The sequence below is a fragment of the Phalacrocorax carbo genome, chromosome 15 (genome assembly GCF_963921805.1).
Source record: "Phalacrocorax carbo chromosome 15, bPhaCar2.1, whole genome shotgun sequence".
NCBI classification, from domain to species: Eukaryota; Metazoa; Chordata; class Aves; order Suliformes; family Phalacrocoracidae; genus Phalacrocorax; species Phalacrocorax carbo.
Genome location: NC_087527.1, coordinates 10411779 through 10437496, shown reverse-complemented (window position 1 = coordinate 10437496; position 25718 = coordinate 10411779). Strand labels below are relative to the sequence as shown.

The window sequence follows — 25718 nt, the reverse complement described above, 5'->3', positions numbered from 1 at the left end:
GCCACCAGCTGGCCTTCGTCCTCTTCTGGAGCAGGGGATCATCTCTCCGCGCTCCGTCCCGGTGCTGTTCGGGTCAGCTTCACGCCCAGGCGCTGCGGTCGGTCGCTCTTGGGCCCCCGTGGTGCCGCAAACGCACCAGTCGCTGCTGCGAACCCGCTTCAGTGCTGGGGTCCGTCAGCGTGGGACCCCGAATACTCGACACGCGTGGGTGCGACCTCTGCCCCTCACACGGCTGGTTATCGCCCCCCGCCGGAGAAGCCTCGGGAGCAGGGGCTGGTGCCGGGAGCGAGCGGCGCCAGCAGCACGGGAGGACCCCGCCGCGGCCGAGCCCGCCCTGCCCGGCGCAGGGGAGCACACGGCAAGCCACGCCGAGCACCGGTTGTCAGCCAGCCCCATCGCCCCGGGAACCGGCGAGGCCGGGGGCCGCGCCGCGGGGTCCCGCCGATCCCCGCCATTGGCCTCCAGCGGCGGGGAGGAGGCGGGGAGGCCGCGCCCGCCCTCCCGCCGCCCGGCCAAGTTTAAACACCGCCCCCCCCCGGAGCCCAGCCTAGCCGAGCCGAGCCCAGCCGGGCGGAGTTGGCGGAGCCGCGGGCCGTGTGCGGGGCCGCCGGGGGAGCCGAGCGCCCCGCCGCCGCCTATGCGGGCGCCGCGGGTCCGGACGAGCCATGGACGGCGGCGGCGGCGGGGCGCCGCCCGCCCTGGAGAAGAACGCGGCGGAGCTGACGGTGATGGACGTGTACGATATCGCCTCGGCCGTGGGGCAGGAGTTTGAGCGGGTGATCGATCAGCACGGCTGCGAGGCCATCGCCCGCCTCATGCCCAAGGTGGTGCGGGTGCTGGAGATCCTGGAGGTGCTCGTGAGCCGCAACCACATCAACCCCGAGATGGAGGAGCTGCGCCTGGAGCTCGACCGCCTGCGCCTGGAGAGGATGGACCGCATCGAGAAGGAGCGGAAGCACCAGAAGGTGCGGCCGGGGGGCGCAGGGCTGCCCCCGCCCGCCGCAGCCCGCCCCGGGGGAGCGCCGGGCCCCGGCCCCGCCGCCGCTTCCCCCCCGCGCAGCTGCTGGGGAAAACAAAGAGGGAGGCGGGGATGCGGGCCGGGATGCGGGGAGTCGGCGGGGCGGCCTGTGGGTACGGCCAGGGCAGGCTGGCAGGCTCTGCCGGGGTGTTGCCTCCGCGTCGCTGAGGGTTTGGGTGTGTTGTCGGTATTTTTCCTTCCCTCCTGGAAGTTTCCTTCCTCCTTCCCTTTCTCCACCCCTTCCCCAGTCACTGCGTTTCCTTCCCCTTGCTTGCGTATCCCCGATTAGGACTCCTGCTCCATCCCGTCTCCTGACGAGAGGGTAATGCTGCTTCCTGCTAGGCCAGGAAAGGTCACCGACAGTACCGTGCTTTTATCCCCAGAGCTGTGAATGATTTAGCAGTCTAGGCTTCCTGGCACACTTACCGGGTAGGCAAGTTGTAGGAGAGAGCTGGAGAACCAAGTGATTTCAGGGCAGTGTTAGAGCAGAAGAGTAGGGGAGAAGACTCCCAGATTCCTGCTCCGTCCTCTGATGGCAAGATGTTGTCCCTTGGCTTGGTCTGGGCACTCATAGTGTTCTCTGAGCCCACTCCCGTGAAAGCTCAAAGCAGAGCTCATTTCCCACATCATGTTACACACATGTGGCAGGGCAGCATGAGTTGCTCCACTTACTGCAGTGCAAGTGGCAGATCTACTCTTTAAACCATCCAGATAACTGATTTAAAGAAATGGTTCTTCTAGTAGGTGACTGTGCTAAATCATCCCTGCTGCCTCATGCCATTCCTGCTTGCACACACAGATTCAGAATAAAAAGGAGTCAGGGAATTTCTGGAAGAGAGACCTCAGTCTTCAAGAATTGGCTTTAATGTACATAAATTCAAGTTTTATGTTTTAAAGAGTCAGTCAGGGGACTTTTGCTTAGCGTATGAAAAATCCAGGGTAATTCCTGGAACATTTTGCAGAAGGTTCCAGGGCGGTGTCTCTGAAAAGTGTGGTAGAAGATCTTTAATGTATAAACCCCCAATAAGTCTCCAGAGCATGAAGTAAGAAGGTCTAGAGAATAGATATATGTACCAAGCACGTGCCTTTGCCCTTAGAACAGATCTAACCTGGAGGCAAGTGGGTGGTCTGTTGTGCTGGGCCCTCTGCACCCACGCCCTCTGCTAGCATCGAAGTAGCTCTTCCTGAGCCCTCACTGCCAGGAGGTTTTTTGAGGGCATGCCACCTCTGGGAAGAACTGCCATAAGTCACATCTCCCCACTGATTGCACAGAGACCACTGTCCTGCCAGTGAACAGTAACTCTTTATCTCAGGTATTTACAGAATGCTGTGTGGTGACGGGGATGCTGAACTGGGCCTGGCAGCAACCCCCAGTATCATTGTACGAGTTGATGTTCTGTGTAGATGCTTCTGAAGTTCATAGATGTGTTAAAAAGTTTCCTAAACATGTCAACTGCATCACACTGTACTTGCCAGATGTCAACAATTCCCTGCCAGTTAAGCCAGCAGAGTAGAAATGGTTCTCTTATAGTCAAGAAATGTCTCACAGAGTGTTTGGTGGAAATATATTTTAACAGGGAAAATAAAATACGTGATACATATTTTTTAAATCGAGTTGATTCCCAGTGCACCAAGTCTCCATAGAACAGCAGCATCACATCCATCTGTGTTGCCATGTGAGGGTTTGAAGACTGTCTTACACAGGACAGGTACTGGCAAGCAGAAAAAGCCAGAGACTGAGAAACAGTTGTGACCCAATAGCCTCTAAAAACAATCCAGACAAGCTTTTAGTGGTCCTTGCAAGTATCAGTTTATGAGATTTCAGCACTTAAAATCTTTAGATGTGAATCTGTTTTGCCTATAGAGCTGGCTCAGCACTGCTTGGAGTTTCCTGAGCTGTCTGGCACCTCCTAGCTCATCGATATGCCTTCTCTGGCTGATGCTTCTGAGGGTGCAGAAGTTAATTTCTATTCCAGTTCACTGGGCTCTTCAATAGCAGTAAAGAAGAGATTTTGCCTAGGCAAGCCTTAATATGTTGTGTGTTTACAGTGCGGCCACCCATAAATGGTGTAACTTTAGATAGTTTGGGGATTTGTGTGTGTTCTATTTTGTTTTTGTCAGTATGCTTATAACTGATGGATGGGCTGGTTTATTATCTAAACTAGGTCAGCATGTTGTTTTAGCTACAGAGTTGTAATATGCAGCATCACTGTAACAGTCTGTGTATTTGTCAATATAAAGTTTCATTACAGATTTGCTTTTCTCAAGATAAAGAGTTTCAAGTGAAATAGAGGTCATTCACAAAACTTTACTTCTTAATGATTAAGTCTGAATAGCTTACAACACCTCTACGTTACTTATCATCTACTTGTCATACAGTGTTTTCTGCAAACTTTTAGTAAGTGTTATAAAAAGACAGCAATGCAGTAACAAATGCTGGAGTTAAAAGTTGCTGGGACCTGAAAGTCAATAGGAACATGATTTCCCATTATCAGAGCATACATTCAAAGCAGAAAGCTATCCTTTAATCTCTTAGCAGAGCTTATTTTAGCCTAGAGCTGTGCTTGGCGGGGTTGTTGTCTGAATGTGTTTTGTTGTTAGGTAGCAAAGGGGCATGCTGGATGAATGTAAAGTCAGCAAGTGACTCAGCCTGGCTCCGGTGATTTGCATGCAGCTTTTTTTGTTTGAAGCACATACATGAAAATGGATTTATGGCAAAGTCTTTTGGAACGAGTAAAGCTCTAAATACAACTGTTTTTCTTTGAGGTCTTTATGCTTTTTGTCCTAATTTGACCTTTACGGGGATTGGTGACAGCTGCTCTTGACACACAGCGCCCTGACAAATGGGAGGTGGTGTTTTGACTGGTCTCGCTGCCCCTGACACAGATGCCACTCAAGACATTCCATATAGAACAATTTGCATAAGAAGCAGCACAGTTTCGGCTTGTGTTTACCATGCAGACTGGGAGCTCTGGGTTTGCTGCGCTGTATCACGCACTCATTATTTCACACTTGTGTTTTGTAACAGAAGTTTAGACTAGAGGTGCTGCTCTTTCAAAATGAGCATGCCTAACCCTGGCCCACGCTGTGTGATGTTTCTGGGGCATTTATAACAGCCTTTGCGGCTGCTTCCCGGGATGCAGAAAGCAATTGTTGCTCATGTTTGGTTATCTTGTCTGACAGCAGTCCCCTTAATCTGGTCCTCACAGCAAAATGGGTCATAAGGAGGTATCATCTGGGTAACTTGCATGTAAAAAATGTTTGCATCAGGAATTGTCTCCTCATGTATTTATTTACATTCAGCATATAGCAAAAGGAGACTGTGATAGTTTTCTTGATGCTGGCTTTAGAAAAGTAGATGTCTTCTAAGAAATTCAAAGTTTGTTTAATTGTTTTCTATAAGAATAGTAGGATTGTTATTAGTTTGATCTGTAAATAGTCCAGTCAAAGACTCTTAATATGTTTAAAAATATAAATGTGTTGTCCTGGTCTACCCTTTAGGAATTAGAACTGGTGGAGGATGTCTGGAGAGGGGAAGCACAGGACCTCCTTACCCAAATTGCACAGCTGCAGGAGGAGAATAAACAACTGATGACAAACTTGTCTCACAAAGACATTAATTTCACAGAAGAGGAATTTCAGAAGCATGAAGGCAAGTTTGATACTTCAAATTCAGTACTTGCTTTTGTTATAAAAAGCAATACTTTACCAAAATACTTTGACTGGATATTCTGGCTTTTTTTCCTATAGATTAATGCAGGTCTGGGGTTTGGGGTTTGTCACCCGACTAGAAAATCTCTGAATACATGGTGATATTGAAGACATGATAAGGGGTGGGGTTAGGAGGGAAAGAAAAACCTGAACAGCTTTTCATTTGATTGAGAAGCATTTTTGAAAGTAAAATCTAGCTTCCTTTGGGTTTTTCTGTTTGGTATATCACTTTTTTTTTTCTTTCTTTTTAGCTCACATCTTGCAAAAAACATTCTTAAGCCCTCCATATGTTTTCTAACACAAACGGAACAATCCATTGAGCAATGTTTATTTCACACCATTATGCACAAAAATAAGTGCAACTGTTGATGTGTTTGGGATAACTGTAAAGCAGCAAATCAGGATTTCTTTGTGTGAATTGTATCAGTCCACCGTATGGAAATATTCTGGGAGAATATTGTGATAGTCTCCTAGTATAGAAGAGACTGATTTTGCTTGGTTTTCCTGCCTTTAGGGTTCCCTCACTTGTTTGGGACTTACAGCCAATTTAGAAGTGAAGAGATTTATGACCCAGGGAGTGGGTGAATCCTAAAGACTTGAAACAACCAATTTGTGGGCAACTTCTTTCCTGAGGCAGAATGAAGTTCAAGAGATAAGATTCCGACTCGCAAGTACAGGTAGATTTCACTGCAGCAACTGAAACAATTGCCATCCTCAGCTCTCACCCACAGCTCAGCAAATAGCTCCTTCCCAAGAGCAGGGGCGGATGAACAGATGTGTTTGCTCCACAGTTCATAGCACTTCGTTTGAGGCTGCTGGCTACTGATCCCGTTCTATGATACTTTGCTGGGGTGTAAGCTGAGGAGTTGAAAAAAATGACTGTGCAGCTTTGGGGATGAGGCAGCCTTAAGCTGAGAGGTGGGACGGACAGCTGAGAATGGTGACAGCGTCACTCAGCAGCAAAACATGGCGTGTGATGGTGAATCAGTGTGGAAGTGGGTGGCTTTCTGAACTACTTGTACACGGACAGGACTCCAGTCCACTTCTTCAGGCCACAGCTCCACTTTCACAGTAGGTTCCGATTATCAGTAAAGTCCTGGCTCCCTCAGAAGGCTAGCATCCTGCATGTAGCATGGAAAGTCACTGGCCAGTCTGAAAACCAGACCACATAGCTGAGCCATTGCAGCTGTCCAATAAAGCATAAGGAACAAAGGGATATCCTTTTCCAGACACTGGAGGCTGGGATTAGCTTGAGGCTCACTGTAGGTGGATGAAACTCCATCCAACACTGCAGAAGTTGCCCTTGTTTCCTCCCAGAGACCAAGTACTTCTCACTTGCCCTGGGGAGGAGTACAACGAAACCTTCAAAAAGTAAAAATTATTAAATATCTCAAGATCACCATGTTTTAAAACAAATGCAATTTAGGAGACAATCCAAAGAAGTAGTTCAACATCATCCTTATGAACTCCCTGCAAAATTTCAGAATGGCAGTGATGAGTCACGGACTGTGAAGACTATGACATCTTGTTATAAAGAACCACCTTCCCCTTTGTTTTCTCTTCTTTCTTTTTTTTTTTCCTTCTTCCAGTGGGTATCTAGCTCACTGCAGCTCATGTGCTATTTAAATATAGACATACTCTTCACATTCAGCTAGCCAAGCAGATGCCAGGCATGCTTTTCATGTTATTTTTACTGTGTCTACTCAAAACAAACAAACAAAACCCATAAACCCATTCCGGAGACCAGATTCTGGGATCACTGATATTCTTTGACCAAAACCATCATCTTCAGTCAAATCACATGAGTTCATAGCAACTCCACCTTATTATTGGGACCTATTACCTCAAACCCAGCTGTATTCCTTTTGGGAAGTTTTTGTTATTAATGAATGGGGATAGATTTGTCTCAACTGATTTGTTTGGATAGTGTCAAAAAGCAGTCATGCTGCTTTTTTTAAGTCTCCATCATTTGATCAGATACATATAGAGTCTACAGAGGCAGGTTTTCAAGCTAAATACTTAGTTAGCTGGACTAACTTTGACCAGACTCCAGTCTTCATATCTCAGCATGATTTAGTATTGTGATCATGTCTCCCCTTAGCGGCTAGCCCCTGGGATTAACAGCTTGCTGCTTACTCACCAGACAGTTATTTTTAGCACAGGCAACAGAGGCCAGTGATTTGGGTGTGCAAGACTTTGAGATTCAATCTTTGCCAATTAATAGTCACATCAGAGTTCACAGAGCCTCACTTTAGCATAATGAAGGTGTTCAAGAGAGAGGCAGGTGCAGCTGTATCTAAAGGGGACTGTTCTGCACAGAGGGCATCTGCCAAGAGTCTGAGCAGAGCAGGGTTCACATGAAAGGACGTGTGACAGAATACAAAATACACAGGAGACGTTAAAGATGAGTCTGCAACATCCATTAATGCTACTCCTCCCAAGCTGGACTGAGCACTACTTGATGGTGCTGACTGATCAGAATATCCTAGTCACATAAGCAAACTTGACCCAACGTGTGTCAAACAGGACAAGCAAGGTGCTGTGTCACTGCAGTGAGGGAGCTGCTGTCTCCAGCTGGCTGCGGTAATACCATCAAGCAGCAGGATATCAACACTTGTGTGAGCCTCTTTGCCAGGCTGCTGAGAAACCTACAATTCCCTTTCAAAAGTGGAGGCAAACTTCTAGTGGTAAAGTGCCACAGGCCCTGACTGACACTTTGGCCTGTTGTGATAGATGGTGTGTAAACAACAGTAAACAGGTCCCTAAACATAAACATCAAGGATGCTCCCACACACCCACACCCCCGTTTCTTTTCCTTTTTTTTTTTTTTTTTTTTCTTTTTTTTTTTTTCATCTGCTTTCCTTTCTCTTGCTTGGACAATGCTATGATTACAGCAATTCACAGGAAGCTGCTCGTGGGATGTGCCGAGGAAAGCCAGCTGGGTGTGCCTTTTAAGATCTTGCAGATATTAGACTTTGAATCATTTAGAGATAATTACTTTACATTTAGGGCACTTACTGATTTCCCTCTCCTCTTCCCCACTGCCTGAGGAAATAGAAGACCTGACTGTTTCACAAACACTTCCCACCTTTCTTTTCCCCTCCTCTTGAAATAAAACAGATAATGTAGTGATATGTGCACACAATTGAAGTCTTTTATGCTCACAAAATGTTAGGGAGAAAAATGAGCACAGTGGGAAGAAAAGCAGTCAGCACTGAAATGGTACTTTATTCTTTAAATAGCACCTGCTATCTAGGGATCTCAAAGCATCTCACAAGTACTAATGAATATATCTGCACTCGCTATTCCTAGCTCCTACTGGGGTGAAACCACCAGTCTAAAGTTTCACTGCAGTCCCTCTGCACTTCAGGGCAAAGTTTTGGATTTTTTTGTTTCTAAATACAGCTGATGTGTTAGGCCCCAGCCCTGAGACTGGGTACAAAGGGTGGATCCAGGAACCTGTAGTGAGATTTGCGGATACAGTGGTGTATCAGACCTGTGTAGTGACGGGAGAGTGTGGATCTTTTAGAAGAGTTAAGCAGCAGTATGGGTCAGTGTTTACTTGTCTTCTCTGGTGGGTATGAGCTGTTACCATGGAGAAGAATTAAAATTATCCCGCACAGAAGAAGAACCTAGAGCAGAGAGATGATAAATACCAGGGTCCAGAAACAGAGCAGGCAAACTTACCACAGAATTAAAAAAGATGAGAATGTAAAACTAGAATGTGAACACCATGTCACCCTCAGCAATTTTCTGGCATTTGACAGGAACATGTCCTCTGAACCACATTCCTGGCCAGCCATGATCACCAGTCCTTTTCCCAGCAGGGCAGTTACCTGTTCTCTGCTGTACCATAGCTCTGGTTCTTCAGCAATGAGGGATCAGAGCTGCTGTTCCGTGTTTGCAGTGGTACGCTTTTTATGCCTGCATGGGAACACGCAGCTGCTGCAGGAACGCACAGCCACCAAAGCGTTACTCCCTTTCTCTCAAGTTTGCCTTGCTCTATAGTATTATCCCTCAGTTCAAACTGTAGATGATCTGTAAGCTGGAGTTCCTAAAGGCACGCAGCCTACATTTTCTTATTGGAGCAACTTTGGATTTCTCTGATGTGAGAAGAACATAACGAGAAAGTCTGAGCTGATGTTAGAAAGTACACACTCGACTGTCTGGATACATTTGATGTGTATGCAGCATGTTTGTGATGTGGGATGTAGGAACTGCTTTAATATATTAAAAAGGAAGTGGCTTTCCAGCCACCGCAGAGGGTCCTGCTTGGACTGGACTTTGGCCAGAGCAGCCATACGCTGCCGTGGTCACAGGCTTTCAACTTCAAGCCATCCTGAGGGATGTTGTGCAACATGATTTTATGTGATAGTTTAGGACCATCAAACTGCATGTCTCTGCAGTTATCAGGAAAAGTTAGTGTAGTAGATTTATCATCTCACTGAGTTAAATCATCTGGTCTGTGTTTGCTCTGAAGAGCCCATCACTGTAGTGCCTGTTCCAATTGCCTCTGTAATGGCAAATAATGGAATAATCCTTCCTGGTTTGTGATTTATGACGTTTCCTAATGATTTGTTGGTCAGATTTCGGGTTAATCTTATCCTTTATTTATTTTCAAACAGGATCATTGTTGGATTCTTGGCAGTGTTCCAAACATCTTTCACAAGTGAAATGCCATGTAGTATTTTTTGCTGAAATAGTTATTCTAAATATGAATTATCACATAACAGAATGGGGAAAGGGTTGCAAAACATGAGGAGAAAATATGTGACCATAATTCAGACTAAATTCCTGTTCTAGGTTTGGGGTGGGGGTACCCTCTGAAGGTCCTGCTTCATCTCCCTTTCACCCAACGCAAAACTGGGTTTCAATATAAAATCATTCTAGTGCAGTGTGCCTCAGCTAGTTTGGGTCTAGATGTTATCCACAACAGTTGCATGTTGCTTAGATCTTGCTGAGGATCCAGACCATCTTTTTTACAGTTTTCGCAGGGTCTTGGCCAGCTGTTTCTACAGATTGTCACAGAGATGACCAAGCTCCCTGGGGCATAGTGTGAACACTTATGTAAAACTACTGAGGCAGCAAGATGTAGCAGTGTCACCTGACTGTTATAAATGATTCTGAGGAATGTCAGTTCCTTTTTTAAGGAATTTCTGTGCAGTGACTTTGCGGAGTGGATTGTGTCATCTATGTTCCCTGTTACCCATGAAGCATCCTTTAAAGCATCTTCCAACAGCTTCTCTGTAATTCTACCAGTAGGCAACTTCCAGAGTCTTTACCTAAATATTTCGCACTGTTGTGCTCAGTCTCAGCAGCTCCTGATTGTCCTTAGTTTGTTTTCTGTGTTCTTTTTTTAACCAGGAATGTCAGAGAGAGAGCGGCAAGTCATGAAGAAGCTGAAGGAAGTGGTAGATAAACAGAGGGATGAAATCAGAGCAAAGGACCGGGAGCTCGGACTTAAAAATGAGGATGTAGAGGCTGTAAGTGGCTCTTAGTCTTTCTATTTATCTTCTTTCTCCCCCCATACTTCCATAGCCTGGTTTCAAGTTTTAAGTTAATGTAGAATTTGTAAGCAGTGCCCAATTATTAGTCCAGTAACTGTACTGTCTGGCATAACTGTGGTGTGTCCAAAATGATTAGGCAGTCTTCAGTGCAGATGCATACCCTCCACTGCATTCGGAAGGACCAGGCACACTTGGAACAGGACTGGAAACCAGTGTAACAAGAGAGGAAGATGAGGGAAGGACACATTGGTTTGTTTATTTCCTTAAAGAACTGATACCTCTCCCCTTTCATGGGAACAGGATGGGTATCTTTCTCTCGCTTCTTGAGTCTCTCTCTGCTTTGGCAGTGCAGACTTCCTCAGCACCCCCGTGCCTCACCCCCTCAGAGATCCCTGCTGTGGGTGAGCAGGCTACCGTATGTTTTACATATGCTCTCCGCAGAGTTTGGCAGTGGGGACTCCATACACGCACTGACACACCAGGGATGCGATGTGGGTTACCTCTTTGCTCAGGAAGGGGGTGGGAGGAAGGGGCCTGAGCCCAGCCCAGGTCACTGATGTTTGCCAGCCGTGAACAGAAGGTCACTGAGAGGATGGGTGGCCCTGAGGGCCACAGCACAAGGGTTCCAGGTTTAGTCTTAGATGAATCACAGACTTCACTGTGACTTTGGGAATCACATGATGTCTTGGTTCTTTCTGTGCCAGGAGCAGTGACCTCCTTACCCATATTTTGCTTTCCGTCCTCACGCTGCCTCATCTCCTTAGGCCATGGGACATTTCTGGTGCTAGTGAGGCCCAGACCTAGATGATCTCTGCTCTACCCAAGTGCCTCGGGCAGGTGCTGTGGCCTTTCAGATCGGTGCTGTCCATACGATGCCCAGCAGGTCACATCCTACCTTATGAGAGAGGCTAAGGGCTCAAAGCGAAGTACTTATAAATTGAATACTAAGGACTCCTCTGTCTTGTGTTCTCTCTTCTACTCTGGGTTAAGATTTGATTCAGGGTCCCATAAACCACCCTGTCCTTGAACTTTGCTTTTTTTTGAAACATAGTATCAGAAGTGATGGATTTGCTTTTAACTGAAGAATTCCCTGTGCTAGGGGAAAAATGCCTCTTTAGAAACCAATTAAATTTTGGAGACTGCAACTGTAGTAGTTAATTAGATATTACAAAAAACTAATCTGGGGGTGTGGAGGGGGGAGAATTTTCCAGATTAAATTCAACAGGAACCCACTACCTTTTCTTTATCATGATGTTTGGGGCTTGGCCATCACACCTGACGCCCAAATGCATGCTGACCTATTGCATCAATGTTTTGCAGCTTCAGCAGCAACAGAACAGGTTAATGAAAATTAACCATGACCTGCGGCACAGGATCACTGTTGTTGAGGCTCAGGGGAAGGCACTGATTGAGCAGAAGGTGGAGTTAGAAGCATATCTGCAAACCAAGGAGCAGGAGATGGGCAACCTGCGAGCAGAGCTGGGGAAACTGAGAGAAAAACTGCAGGGTGAGGACAGCCAAAATGAGGAGGAAGTAAAGGTAAGAAGTACTTCAAATCACTCTTTAAACAGCCTTTTAAAAAGCTTTGGACTTCATACTGAGTACCTCTTCTTTGGATAAATGTGATTGATACACGTCAGAGGCAATGGTGGGACATACAGAGAGCAGCATCACTCATTGCACGGTGACAGCAAAGGTTCCATTAGGGTGGATGACTACCCAGTGGAACAGACTCCTTCCTAAAGGAGGGAACCGGTCGCACAGAAGGCTGAGTGGCAGCACAGGTTAGCACTGGGATGTCTGCATGAGAGAACAGCTCTCCCCTTAGGCTTGGCTACCCATCATACATCCTAGGGAGTGTAACCATTAGGCCATGCTCTAGGCTGCAGAATTCACCAGGTACCAGAACAAATCATTGCTTCAAAAGAGCAATGTTCAAAAGAGCAAGAGTCTGGGTTTTCCAAAAGATAAACAGCTGACAAGTAGCTTAAGCCTTGCCAAGTATGCAAATACACAAGCCCTAATGGGTCCCAAAGGTGCCGTGCACTAGGACGGTGGTGGCCTGTGAACCATAGTAGAAAAGAAATTATGTCAGAAGGGGTCCCAGCAGCAATGCAGAACTTAGCACACTTGGTCCTCGCAGTGCTTATGGCACTTTTGATCTGTTAGGACTAAGCTGGTCTATTGCTACCAAATCAGCATATTTATATTTGAAGGCGCCTTTTAGAAGAACTAACTTAGGCCCTATTTCTGCTTTTGCTGTGAAGTGTTACTAGCACAAATGTTCATGAAAAGTAAATGTTACTGCTTGCTCACATTGTGACAGCCAGCGTTGTGTTAGCATGTCACTGCTGAATTGGGCAAGCACTGTATTAATAATGAAAAGGGTGATTTCATTGCTGTTAATTCAGCCAGGACACCCAGCTTTGTAAATGGGGCTGTGGAGCCTAGGCCTGGAGCCAGCAGGAGTGAAAGTGTCTTCAGTCTCTGGAGAGAAAGGATGCATTCTTTACCTATCTCCAACTCTTCAGTTCCACAGCAATGGCACCTCTTCTAATTAGAGCCGTTCCCCGCTCTCTTTGCCAGGATGATGGTTAGACAGGAATTGCAGTGGCAAGCAGAAAGCTAGAATAGCTGCATGCTCTGGAATGGACAGCGCTTGTTGGCTTCGGTCAAGTACATTTGCATTGGCTACAGGCTGCTCAGCCTTTGCTGATTTGAGCAAAACCCAGCAAAAATAGCTTATTTGGGCAAAGGTGTGGGGCAAATATATAGCCAAAAGAAGAGGCATCAGCTCAGACCCTAGAGCGCTAAAGAAGAGGAAAAGCATTTGGGTAATTTTATTTGAACCTCTTGTTAGGTTGCATCAGTCTTTATTTATTGTAGTCTGTGTAAAAAAATGCATTTGGATGAATGGGGTGAATCAAACAAATGGACAAGCGAGCATTGCTCTGCTGCTTTGTCTTTGCAGGACAAGGACTGCAATCCCTGCTGTAGAAATTGATATCACACCAACCTTAGCCCAGCCAAGTTTAACCTGAAATTATATATCAATAGATAGCAAAACTGTTTCACAAACACATGAGCTCAAAAGAGGGGAGGATCAGGCTTACAAAAAATGGACTCTTTTAAGAATTTCAGTACTTAGCTCCTCAAATTTCCAGCCTGTATCCCAGCAAGGCGTCACTGCAACACAGGGGCTCTGAGACTCTGATCTCTGCATCCTATTAGGAGGACGGGAGGCTGACTCCATGTGCGACAGCAAGTCGCTCCTTGCAAAAAGCATCACATTTCTAACGTACTTTGCTACATTTCAAATGTACTTTGCTGGAACATAGTGCCCTGTGATTATTTGTATTGTTAGAAATCCTGCAGACCTCTAAAGGCTTGTAGCTGCTTTTCAGTATCTTGATCCTGAGCTCCCTTCCCAGAAGCTTGTGATTTCTTATTAACTGGTCCTCAGCTCTGCACAGCCACTGAGGAGAACAACAGTAGGGGACCTGAATGATGGTCTTGTGTGTGCTGTGTAAACAGACTGCATTTCCACAAGGAGTTAGGGCCAAATAGTGCTGGAGTCTTCCTGCGTAATGGGAAGCAGCCCCACAGGCCTGGGAATCCAACCATGTGCCTAGAGTGCAAGTTCCAGCTTGTTGGGAGCCACAGGAACTGGGGGGTGGAGGATAAAATTCCTCCAAGCTTCCAGTGAACTCTTCTCAGAGAAGGAGAAGGGTAGACGTGTATAAATGCCTCATCTAGCATTCATCTGCAATTTTCTTCCACTTTGTAGCTAGGCCCTGGTGCTAACATCAATCCTGATTTTTTAAATAAAGGCATTAAGGGGATATAAACTTAAATCTCCACTTAATATGCTTACATCCAGAAGAACTTTCTCTTTGTGGGAAGAGCTGGAAGAACTGTTATAATCTCCGCTATGCGTTTTTTTCAGTGTTTATATAAAAGGCAGATGTTTGATTTACCCCATTTGTTAAAAGTATGAATTCCTTAAAATGACTTGTTCATCAGAAATTGGTCTATACATTTTCAGTGGACTTTCTGGCAGTCTGGATTCCACAGGAATTTCTCCACAAGAAAACTTATCACCTATAAGGTGGCTCAGGTTGGACACTGTGTTCAGGCCTGCTAGAAACAACTGGTGCTTGTTTTCCCGAGCATGTAACTCTATGAAAGATCCCTGTGAGCACAGGGCTTTGCTTGTAGGTCACAACACTTAGGTCTTCCTCGTTTGCAAGCTTCCCCTGAACACCAGGCAAAAAGAGAGAGAGAACAGAGCTCAGATCATCTTTCAGAGGCTTGCCATGGTCTCACCAGTCCTGTGTGTGTCATCAGCCTGAGCACAGGAAAGAACACAGTGGTCACTGAGCCATTCTTGCTGACAGTCTTTAACATGAAAAACAAATTCCTTCTACATTTTTTCCCTCTTAAAATTGCTGTGTTTCTCTTAAAAGAGGATTTAATAGTGCTGAAAGGAAGAGGTTGGAAACTAGACTGATAAATACCTTAAACTCCTCAGGCATGCACTTGCATCATGCAGTTAAAGCCTGTGTTTCACTTCCTAGACAGAACCAAACAATGATGACTGCCTCTCGGAGTCAGAAAAGATGGCAATGGACTTAAAAGATCCGAATCGTCCAAGATTCACCTTGCAGGAGCTCCGGGATGTCCTTCATGAGAGGAATGAATTGAAATCCAAAGTGTTTTTACTTCAAGAGGAGCTTTTATATTACAAAAGGTAGGTTAGATCTCCTCCCTTGTTGCATGCTGTACACACAGGAGCCATAGGGCAGGTCTAGAAACAATAAATGCTCTTAAATAGTGTCCAATAAGCTTCTATTTCTGCAAAGGCTTAAAGTACAGATTGCATGCATATGGCTTTAGTTTGAATCAGTTCCTCAAAATTAGGAAGAACTATGTCCTTCCCTAACTCCCAGTTTCCCCCTGCATCTTAGAAAGATTACAAACATTTAATGCTTTTGAACTTCAAAAATGAATGGGTCTAAAATGAAATTTCTAGAACTTTTATACAATGTGTTCATCTTTTCCCTCTCCTTATCACAAGGGGAAGAAAACATTGAGAGGAGACCCAGTTCTAGGTGCTGTTCCTAGGTTGACAGAAAAATCTGCAAGCTTCGAACAGATCTTTTGCATTTCTTCATCAACAGTACTACCTCAGATTGAATTTTAGAACTTAAAGTGCTTCAGTGGCTTGGGAGGAGAACATTAATTATGTTTTCTTTCTTTCAAGTGAGGAAACAGAAGAAGAAACTAGAACCCCTCAACCTACACCCATAATTCAGTCAAAACCCTCAACTCAGCCTGAATCTGGAATCAAACGACTGTAAGTAGTATATTTTCTAAGGATACTGGATATAGTCTGCAAATACTAGATGTTTCTTATGGGTAGTACAATTTTAAAGAATTTAAAAATTAAGATAACCACATCCCTAATGTAGACAGGAGAGACACTGAAGGAGCATTTGACAGGTACCATGAAACAGCATTTGGCTTTGGCTAAAACTTTTGCCCACATCTGGGACAGCTTTCAGTCTCAGACTACTTCCTGTGGCACCTTTTGCTCCCTACATGCGGTCAGCAGCAGGGAGTCCAACAGTCCTCCATGTGCTTGTGTTTATGGGCCAGACTGGTGTGCCCAAGGAGCCCACTCCAGTTCTAGTGTTTCCTTCTTAAGTGCACTATTCAGGCTAACCAGAAAAGCATGTGTTGCAGTGTTTTATTATAGCCAGTATGAGCTGATGAGCTCTTAAACACAGACACCTGATCTTCCTAAAGAATTTTCTTGTCTGGGCCACATAGACATACTCCAAAAGGAGGCATTAGCAGTTGTGGTCTTATCCAGAGCACCACTCAGCCTGTCCTGTGTGCCCAAAACTGAAGTCAGTGCCAGACCCCGTGTGCAAGGATTGAAGGAACAATGCTCCTGTTAAGTGCAAGTCCCAGTTCCGTAACACACAGACCCAGAGTGGTGGAGCGTCAGAAACAACTGGCCCCCAGGTCATGCCCAGAAGACCTGTAAAGAGTGTTGTTCACAAGTAAAACCAGCTGCAGACCTGTAGCAGTTGAGTGTCAAGAGCAAGGTTTCCCCATGACCTCGCTGTGCCCATTTCCCTGTTGACCCAACTTGCACCACATGTACAGCACAAAACCCTTTTGTTTGCCAAAGAAATTTGCTGCTGGAGAGGATGCCAGCTTTCTTGGCTATAAAGAACCCCACATTCTTCTGGGAAAGTATTTAATGTTGCTGTCCAAAACCTAAGCTTACTGTCAGAGGTGTGCATTTACTAGTATATCATTTAATTATAAAATCACAGTGTTAGCCAACCCATTTGTCTGATGAAACTCTCTCCTTGTACACTTATTTATTCAAAATTAAGGCTTGTAACCTTATAGCAAGTCTTTGGATTTTTGTGATACTGGAAGCTTAACATTTTTAACTTCATAAATGATTTTGGAACAGTCATTTGTTTCCACATAAAAAGCTCCTCCATCCTGTCCCCATGTCCATAACCTTCAGTCCTTGTTTAATAATAGCAGCAGCCCTGTGAGAGTGAGTTCCTTTGGAAGATCTGGGATGATCCAAAACACCAGAAAGTCAGAAGGGCGTTTTTGATTATTTTCAGTGAACTCCAGCTTCTGTCTGTGCTGCTTTGTTTGCTGAGAGAACACTTCCTCTCACATGACTAGAAAATACACTTTGAGTTCAAACTTAAGTTTTCATTCTGCAACTGCGATGATAATAATAATAGTACTTTGCCCCACAAGATCTCCGCTGTAAAGCTCTTTTGTTTTATATTGATTTTGGTACTTTTTAAAGCTTATCCCGTGCGGGGTGGATGGTTTCAGCTTATGCAGTTTGTGGTGATGGTAGTTTCCATGCTTGATTTATGAAGCAGAGGCAGCATAAAAGTGTAAATAGAGATGTAGAAATGTAAGACAGAACACATGCTGGCAGAGTGTTAGCTTTGACCCTCCCTCCTGCATACATGCATAGGCAACTCAGGGAGCCATGGCAGGAGGCACAGAAGAGTTTTCAACCAGTTATCTCAGCGCCTTCTTCCTCTCAGTTAATTTATCAGTGAAAACCTGTTGAGCATCAGACCATTCCATCAAGGCACGTCTTCAGACACCTGTCTGATCTTTCTGTTATTCAGTCTGTGTTAAACTCATATAACTAAAACTGCACACAATAAACAGAAAATCATGGTGTTTTGGCCCCTTTCAGAAAAGCAAGAATCCTCTTCTACCAGACAGTGGAAGCACATATTGAACCGCTGTTAAGATGAAATTACTTACTGTAGCTGTCATGCTCTGTCCCCAGGTTTCTTTCTGCTCTCTCTTCATTTAGCCATGATATTAAATAAGGGAAGATAAAACCGTCTACTTTAGTAACCTGAAAGATGGTAGTAGTTTTCAGGTTCGTCTTATTCTTGAAGCCTGTCTGGACAGGATTTGGCTATGTGTGGGTTTATTTTCTTCCCCTTCTCTTTGTGTGTGTTGTCAACAGTGCACTCGTAGGTGGGTTTTAAAAAGACAGGACATTTCACTGCTGGGAAAAACAAAGTGTAGCATCTGTTCTGGGCTGTTACACCACCCCTCCTGCCCCACATGCAGTCCCTGCCTGCTGTGAGCTGTCTCCAGAGCTCCTGTCTCCCTCTCCCAGGCAGGATGCTGTCAGCACCTCACTGTACCTTACCTGGGTAACACACTGGCACGCAAACTCCCCACGCCCAGTGATGTGGTGAATACTTGTAATGCTGGCATCTGTGTGCAGAGTGCCTTCACGAATGAAAGTAGGGTTGCTTTTCCCTCCGTTTCAGACTTTTCCTCCTGATTAAACAAAAAGCTGAAGTACAAAAATAGGAGATGCTGTTGCTATCCGCTCAAGAGAAGTTTTATGCTTGTCTGTGTAATATCACCTTTCTCCCTTGGCGACCGAGTATCTTCGGTAATGAGACGTGTATACGTAGCCTGTGCCATCCAAAACGTGCTCAGGTGATTCTGTGCTGCATCCCCATAAAGAAAGGGAAACATAAGTTACAGAAATCAATGTTTTTTCACTCCCAGGTTTGCACATTTGGGGCTAACTCTGAGTTCTGATCTCAGACTGATTGGTTTCTACATTTGCCTCTACCACATCACATGTCAGTTTTGATGAAATAATGTAACCAGGAGGCTTTACTGAGGAGGAAAAGTACAAGGATTAAAAATGCTCCCTCTGTTTTGAGCAGAAAACACCCTTTTGTGTTCTCTTTAAGGATATGTGCTTGTTTGTCACTGATGTAATGCCTGAAACAGCCCTAAGTTTTCTTCCTATTCTTGCAGTCTACAAAAGCTGATGTGTCTGTCTCATTTCTGCAGCTCATGGACAGTTCCACAATACGTAAAAATAGAAGTCCTAGCTACTGATGATGATACAACAATGTTTGCTTGTTTGTTTTTATTTTTAATCTAAGAATAGCAATTAGAGTGACTGTGTTGGGGAGAGCTGCATTTGGTCACAAGTGAAATGTCTCTCGTGATTTCACCTTAATCTTTAATTGACATTAGTCCACAGTTCAAAAAAATATTTGGCACGAGGGAGAACCTCTGAGGAGAATCCTTAGAAAAACAGAGGGTGTTCCAGGTACGGATGAAGGTGTGTCGGCAGGTTTGTGTGGGGCTGGCCGGGCGTAGAGCACCTCGCCAGCGTGCTCGCTCAACCTCTGAGTTGCATGAATTGTATAATGTGTAATGAAAGTGCTGAACTCTTACAAAGAAACAGTCTTGCTGCTAGCCAGCTAGAAGGTGTTTCTGCTAGAGTAGTTGCAAGGTTTCAAATAAGTATTTAGCTGCCTGCAGTTGGCATCTTTCTGCATGTGAAGCAATGCAGGTTCTTCTGGAGCAGACATACAGACCCTTTAACCAAGTAGCTTGCATAGGAGGTTATTTCAAGATTTCACCTGCAATACTGATTTTTAACTTGAAACTATCAACTGTAACATTTGTAAAATCTTTAACTGTAATGCTGGCCCTGTCTAACCCTGTTTTCCATGCAAATATCCAGTAGTTACAGCAGAGTCCTGTTCTGTATTTCTTAACATACACCTTCATCCTTCATTTCATTATGTATGTGCCTGTTTGTTTCTTGGGAAGAAAAACGTGCACTCTGCTCTGCATTGCTAGAGGTGGTAATGCCTTGATGAACAACCCAGATTGCAGGCGGCCTCACAACAGAAAAGTGGTATCTTTCAGAAATTCAAAAGCAATTTAAACTGTTTCAATGACTGCTTTTTCTAAACAAGAGTTTTTCACTGAGGAGAGCTGTCTTGGGTGATGCAGATCCACCTCTCCCTGTAACATGTCCTTTGTGGTAATTCAGAGTAACCCCATGTATCAAGTTTGCCTCTTTTCTTTTTAATGGAATGCTTTTTCTTTCCCTTGCTCCAGTCTTATCTCTTCTGTGTCTGTACTTTCCTGACCAGGATCTTTACAGCCATAATGCCCATGGTAGCAGCTGGATTGATTCCAGACGATCCCACATTGCAGCCAATAAGAAGACTTGTGTCCCTTGTAGGAATTTGTTTTTTTTAAATGTTCGGTACCGTGGTTTCCTTTTGCATGACCCCGCATTAACATGCACTGCTGGTTGCATTCTCATCGGCTGCCTGTGGGATCACAGAGGAACAAAGTGCCAATCAGAATGACCAGTCGGTACACCACTCATCCTAGCCCTCCATGCTCATCCTCAAGTATTGACATTTTATCACCTTTTGCCTTAACGTTACCATGCTAAACCAATCATTTCTCCTTAAAAAATTATTGCAATACGTAATTTTAACCAGCATCTGTTAATTTTGCTTACTAAGTGTGCCTGTGCACAATTCACACCAATGCTTTTTAAGAAACCCATGTCATTCTAATGACTTGTTACAAATCAGTTAGATTTACAGAATGTAATGGCTGATATCTACATTAATTTCCAGTGTTAATTATAGGCTGTTGCTTCCATGTCTTTCTATCTATTCACTGTATATTCTGTCTCTAATTATGTATTTTGGAGTAGAGTATGCACTCTCAGTAATCTATTCTATCATCCTATTCTTGGCTGTCCCTGGAAGACATGCTGATAATTGTTAATGCGAACTCCCTTTGCATTAGAACCGCTGCTTTAGTGACCTTTATGTTTACAGCAGCAACACAGTATTTAAATTCCCTTCCTCTCCACACACACACGCTTTTTCCAAACATCCTCCACGAGAGTTTTCTGGTCATAAGAACAATGTTAATTGTTTCAGAAGGAGTTAAAAAAGCCCAATCCTTCTGCTTCATGTAGAGATTTTATGAACATACTTTTCTCTTACTTAATTTCATGATAAAGTGACAAATTACTGAACTCTGACATTTGAAACTTACTACATAAATACAGCAGTCCTTTGTGTGGACTTCAGGATACTAAGCCTGACCGTTCAGGACCAAACATGCTCAGCAGAAAGCCTCAGTGACTAGACACTTCTTTTATCAGCTGGAATTGGATCTGGCCCTGAAAAGACGTAGCATATGTGTGTGAATTTATGAGCTCCTGAGATGAAGGTGGTAGAGAAGTACGAGGCTAATTAAGTGCAAAAGACTTATTTCACTATTTAAGCTGCACATCTGAAGCCAGGAAATGCAAAAGTTCAGGTCCTGCTAGCAATGTTAGTTATCTGGCATTGCACGTGTGTGGCTTTTTAGATCACTTGCTAGTCAAGAAGTAATTATTCTTAATATTCTTGATATTCTTTGTAATTATCGTCATGCTTACCTGCACGTATGATAGGATATTTTTTCAGGAAAGCTGCCTTAAACCTCATCTGACACTCAAATACAGCCTCGTATGTGACTAGAGACATCGAAGGCAGAGCTCCCTGGTCTGCACAAGGCGGCTTGGACGGTTGGGATCATGGTACTGAGGGGAGACTTCAGGGAGTGTGGGTGGAGGAAGAGTGCTGAGGATGGTGGGGCATGGATAGAGGGTCAGGTTTATTCCCTGACAAATACTCCATCACCTGTCAAAGCTGCGTTTATATTTGCTGTTACTGTAGCAGCATTTAGCAATTCCCGTCCTGGATCAGAGCTGCATTATGCTTGGTACTGGGCAAGCAAAACAATATTCACCTCCCTAAGCGCACCATTAAAACCAAAAGGGTGTGCAGCCAACTCAAATCTTTGGTAGCTGGAACCACAACTTTTGCATTTCTCAGCAGACCTAAACACTGCACTAATACCTCTTGTTCTGACGTCCTGACGAATATTGAATTTGCCTAATCAAGTAACTTCATCCTATACAAATAAAATGGTACTAAGGATTTTTCCAACTGTATTTTTTTAGCTCTGTTGTCAGCTGGCAATTTGTTGTTGTATTAAATGGCTGTTGGTTCGTGTACGTCATTCTCTTAGAGCACCCAAGCTGTGTGACAGGAAATGACGTGCAGACTTGCGTGCATTTGTTTAGAGCCTTCATCCTGCAAACTCTTGTGCACATATGTGCATTTATTTGTGCAGGAATCAAGTCTGTCTATCAAAGTCTATACACTTGGAAAAAATGTGGAGCCTTATTTTCTTATCTTAATGAATTTTTCTGCTGACACCCTAAAAACATTCTCTATTTCTGCCTTAAGGTAAATTTTACAGATTTAATGCCGAAGATACCACTTTACTTATGCCAAGAAACTAACATGTATTGTGTTGCTTCTTTATCTCAGGGCTGGGGAAGGGGGAATATACATCTAAAATGATACCCGCACCTTGCAGAGTCAACAGCATTTAGAGCTTAACTGAAGCTTCCATAGCCAAACCGCTTGAGATTGCAATGACTTCATCTCTAATAACATTTTGACATGCACTCCCATCAGGCTTCACTGCCTTGATGTTTGCAGATGCAAAGAGATTTTTTGCTCTGTGTTTTATTGTGCTGTGTATCGTGTCGGGTGTTTGAAGTGTTTTCAAGATGGTAAACAGTCGTCTTTCTTTTCCCTCCCCTCCCTTACTCCTCCCTTCCCGGAAGGTTTAGTTTCTTCTCTCGTGATAAGAAACGCATGCAGGCATCACAGAAAAACGTTCACTTCCAGGATACTTTTGGAGAATGGTCAAATTCAAATAAAGATGACTCCTACACCGAACAAGGACAAGAAGCCCTGCAGCACCTGTGACTGAAACCTCGAGGTGTTCAGTTTACCGCAGTAGATCTCGACAGTCTCGTAACAAGAAGCTTCTGTAAACAAATCCGGCAGCTCATCACTTTTATTTGCCTTGCACACCTCAGCGGTTGTGTTTCAGATATACTCTTCAAAAGGGATCCCTCACTGTTTACTTGGTGGCTGTTCGCTGAAAACAGAATCCAAGCTTTGTAGTAACAGTTGCTGATACCCTCGGACATGGAAGCTTCTAGATGACTTGTTTTGTGCTGAATAACAAGTCTATGGTCTTGTTCATGCATTAACTACAGTAACACAAGCTTCTTTAAACCAAAAAAAAGGACCTGTGCCATTATTAGACGTTTGTTTGCAGTGTACAATATCTAGTAGCAAAGACACTTTTACCCTGTTAACACTATCAGTTGTTTGCTTTTTATTTCTGTAAAAATTACTTCAAGAGGGATACGACAGCTGGCCGCTCTCCACGGCTTAGCACTGCTGTGTCCTGTCATGTTCAGCTGGCATCTGCATTTTGCAGAGTAACCACTTGGAAATCCACCTGATACAAACTGATAAACTGGAGTAGCCTTGAGAGGGATAGTGAGCGTGCATTTCCCTTGCTGCTTATAGTGCCTAAAGCATGAAGAAACCCATGTATGAGGTGAGCGTGCCTTGCATTTTGCCATGAGTTCTGCAGTACTAATGGAAAACAAAATTGCTTCCAAGGATTCAATTCTAACACTTGAATTTTTTCCCTCTTACTGGGGACTTCCCCCTGAAGCAGCAGACAGCTGCTGTAAAGGAATTAGGTCTCTTTCCCACAGACAGGTTTTTAATTAAGTCACACTCCACTTTTCTGTCTAGGTAAGACTGCCTCACTTCAGAGTGAAAGACATCCTCAGCTAGCTGACGTGAACTATTTTAACTGACTCAGAGATGACCCCAACTCAGAACATTTTCTCTGACTAGTGTAAACACTACTTGGGCAGAGCAGGTGAATTATTTATGTGCAGGTGGCACCGCTAGCAATGGTGATGTTTGGGTAGCCTGCAGTTAAAGGGGCACAGCTGAGCTGCCGGGAGGGGGGATTTAGATCTGCTTTACAATGGAGTTTGTAAGACCTCAGTTGTATTTACAGAAACCAGAACACTAAAGCCCAATGAAGCGTAACTGTTGCGTACAGCCAGTGTTGGCGCACACCCTGCCTCTGCACCACGCGCTCCACGAAGGCACCTATCCAGGCAGGAGAGGGCGAGTGCGCCGGTGGCTCCTTGTGAGGGAGGTGCTGAGGTCTTTCTGTGAACATGGCTGTATGCTGGGAGAGCCCGTGCTGGAGCGCCCTGCTGCTGGCCAGGAGCATCTGGTGACCACGAGGCCATAGGCAACTTCTGTGCTTGTAGTTTAGCGCAGGGGGCTGTGAGCTGCTGTTGGCACCCCACCCCCAGGTGGGGTGCCTCCTCTGCTTGCTCGGAGGAGAGCCTCTTCTCAGGAGTGGCGCTAGGGACACAAAGCAGTGCTCGGGCTGGAGTAAAGCTCCAACTCCTCCAGGTACTGAATGGAGACGTTTCAAAGGACTCCGAGATGAGAGCGAGCCAGAGGGCTTAGTGCAGGCCAGTTGTCTTTAATACAGGGAGATCCAAGACTCTGGATTCTTTAATGTGTAGGAGCAGCAAATGGTGGTTAGCCCGTCTGTGGCAAAAGCATGCCAGGAAACCATTCTTTGCAATGGTGGGCTGAATGTTGCTCTGCTCCTGGCTGTAACTGTGCTTCATTTTGAACACAGACCTTCCGCACGTTCTAGATAGGGAAGGTGTTTACTGTGTCTCCCTAGTGTCATTGCTGTTTGGGGCAAGGGGGATATGTGGCCTTACGTGAAAGATCTGCATTTGAAATAGTGACGGTAGTGCCTGATGCTAGTATTAGGCAGATACGTTTTTGCCTGGTTACGTTTTGGTAACATATCTTAAGTTTTATGCTTACAGAAAGCTGTATCCATAAAACAGCAGCGCTTCCCCCCACTGTGTGAAAAGCAATTTTTAAATGGGGGGGAGTGTTTTAATTTAATGATACTTAAGTTGCTAAGATCTCAATTTCACTTCCATATTAGAAAAAAAAAGTACACTACAGTTATATCAGGCAGTTAAAGTAAATTGTGAATGATGCCCGCTGAGTTTCTCCCTAGCAGAGTTTACTGTCATTCAGCACATTCAAGAGACGCAGTGATCAGAAACAATGCAAGAACGCAGCGGATGCATGGCCTGAATAAGCACATCACTTTTGAAATGGGCTGAGAGCAATGAACTGGGATAACAGAAATACAGACTGAACTGTTTTTCCCCAGCACCTAAGCTGGTGCGTTACCAAGGACACCTCCCAGGCTAGTGCACATAAAGCTCGTCCTCTTCGCCAGAGCCCAGCACACTGTTGTCGGGTCAAATCTGTGGCCAGTCTCACACAATGGCACGAAGCAGTACAACCTTCCCCCACTCATCTCTGTGGCCCATTACCTCAAAAATCTAATTAATTACTCCTGACCTACTAGCATTAACCACTACGCTCCTCATTCTCATGCTAGAAATGCTGCGTTTATACACTCCAAGTGCCATCGGAAAGGATGGTGAGTAGGGAAGAGTAAGTAAAGATTTGAAGATCTGTCATGTATTGTTTCTTAATATTCAAGTAAAATCGGCTTTTAGAAAAGGGGCCAGGATGTCGTGAGGTGAGGGGCATAACAATCCTGTCTGCGAAGTGCAGGATCACTGAAGTTTTTTTGGGTTGGTTTTTGGGGTTTTTTTTTGTTTGGTTGGGCAGTAAATCATTTTAACGATTTAATAAATATTTCAGAAAAATAAGTATTTCTGCAAGACTTGTGTCCTTTTTTCTGTGGAAAAGTAATACTGTCTGTTCTTGGGGATGCAGCATACAGCTCTGTCCTCTTTCCCCTGAAAAAAGCTCATACAACTCTTCGTGGAAATAAAACCTCAAACTGGGCAAGGTTTAGGATGGGCCATTCAAAGTCTGATAAAAAAATACACTCTAAAATACATTAGCAAATATTTAGGAATTGCCAGAGCAAATATTTAGGAAATTACAAAGGACACGACAGAGCCTTTTCTAGAAACCGCTGTACGCTCCTCAATGGAAGATGTGTGTCTGTATGTACATTCTGGCTCTGTAAAGGAGTTGTTTTGCCCTGTGTTTCCCCAATTCAGCTGCAGCCAGCAGAAAACCCAATTTACAGAGTAAGATTTAAACCCTGTACAGGCAGGACTTTGCCTGCAGAGAGGAGCAAAG

At 44.7% G+C, this 25718-nt stretch overlaps 1 protein-coding gene across 5 annotated transcripts; it reads left to right on the top strand.

Moving 5' to 3' along the window:
* The first annotated feature begins 272 nt into the window (after window positions 1–272).
* Window positions 273–25279, top strand: RILPL1 (Rab interacting lysosomal protein like 1). 5 transcript variants are annotated; one of them, XM_064466263.1, is made up of 8 exons: window positions 273–965; window positions 4520–4670; window positions 10094–10212; window positions 11557–11775; window positions 14814–14986; window positions 15500–15592; window positions 19734–19821; window positions 21068–22281. In XM_064466263.1, the coding sequence occupies exons 1-8, from the start codon at window positions 666–668 to the stop codon at window positions 21092–21094; spliced, it is 1170 nt and encodes a 389-aa protein (XP_064322333.1). In that variant the 5' UTR covers window positions 273–665; the 3' UTR covers window positions 21095–22281. The 5 variants fall into 5 exon arrangements, with proteins under 5 accessions (XP_064322333.1, XP_064322334.1, XP_064322335.1 ...); XM_064466264.1 differs by lacking the exon at window positions 21068–22281 and adding an exon at window positions 22295–22435 and having other exon boundaries at window positions 274–965; XM_064466266.1 differs by lacking the exons at window positions 19734–19821; window positions 21068–22281 and adding exons at window positions 18820–18895; window positions 22295–22434 and having other exon boundaries at window positions 276–965.
* Window positions 25280–25718: the final 439 nt, after the last annotated feature.

Coding starts and splice junctions, on each gene's coding strand:
- RILPL1 (XM_064466262.1), top strand. CDS start 666: ATGGACGGCGGCGGCGGCGGGGCGCCGCCCGCCCTGGAGAAGAACGCG. Junction 10,213..11,556: donor AAAATGAGGATGTAGAGGCT/GTAAGTGGCTCT, acceptor AATGTTTTGCAG/CTTCAGCAGCAACAGAACAG. Junction 15,593..22,294: donor GAATCTGGAATCAAACGACT/GTAAGTAGTATA, acceptor CCTTCCCGGAAG/GTTTAGTTTCTTCTCTCGTG.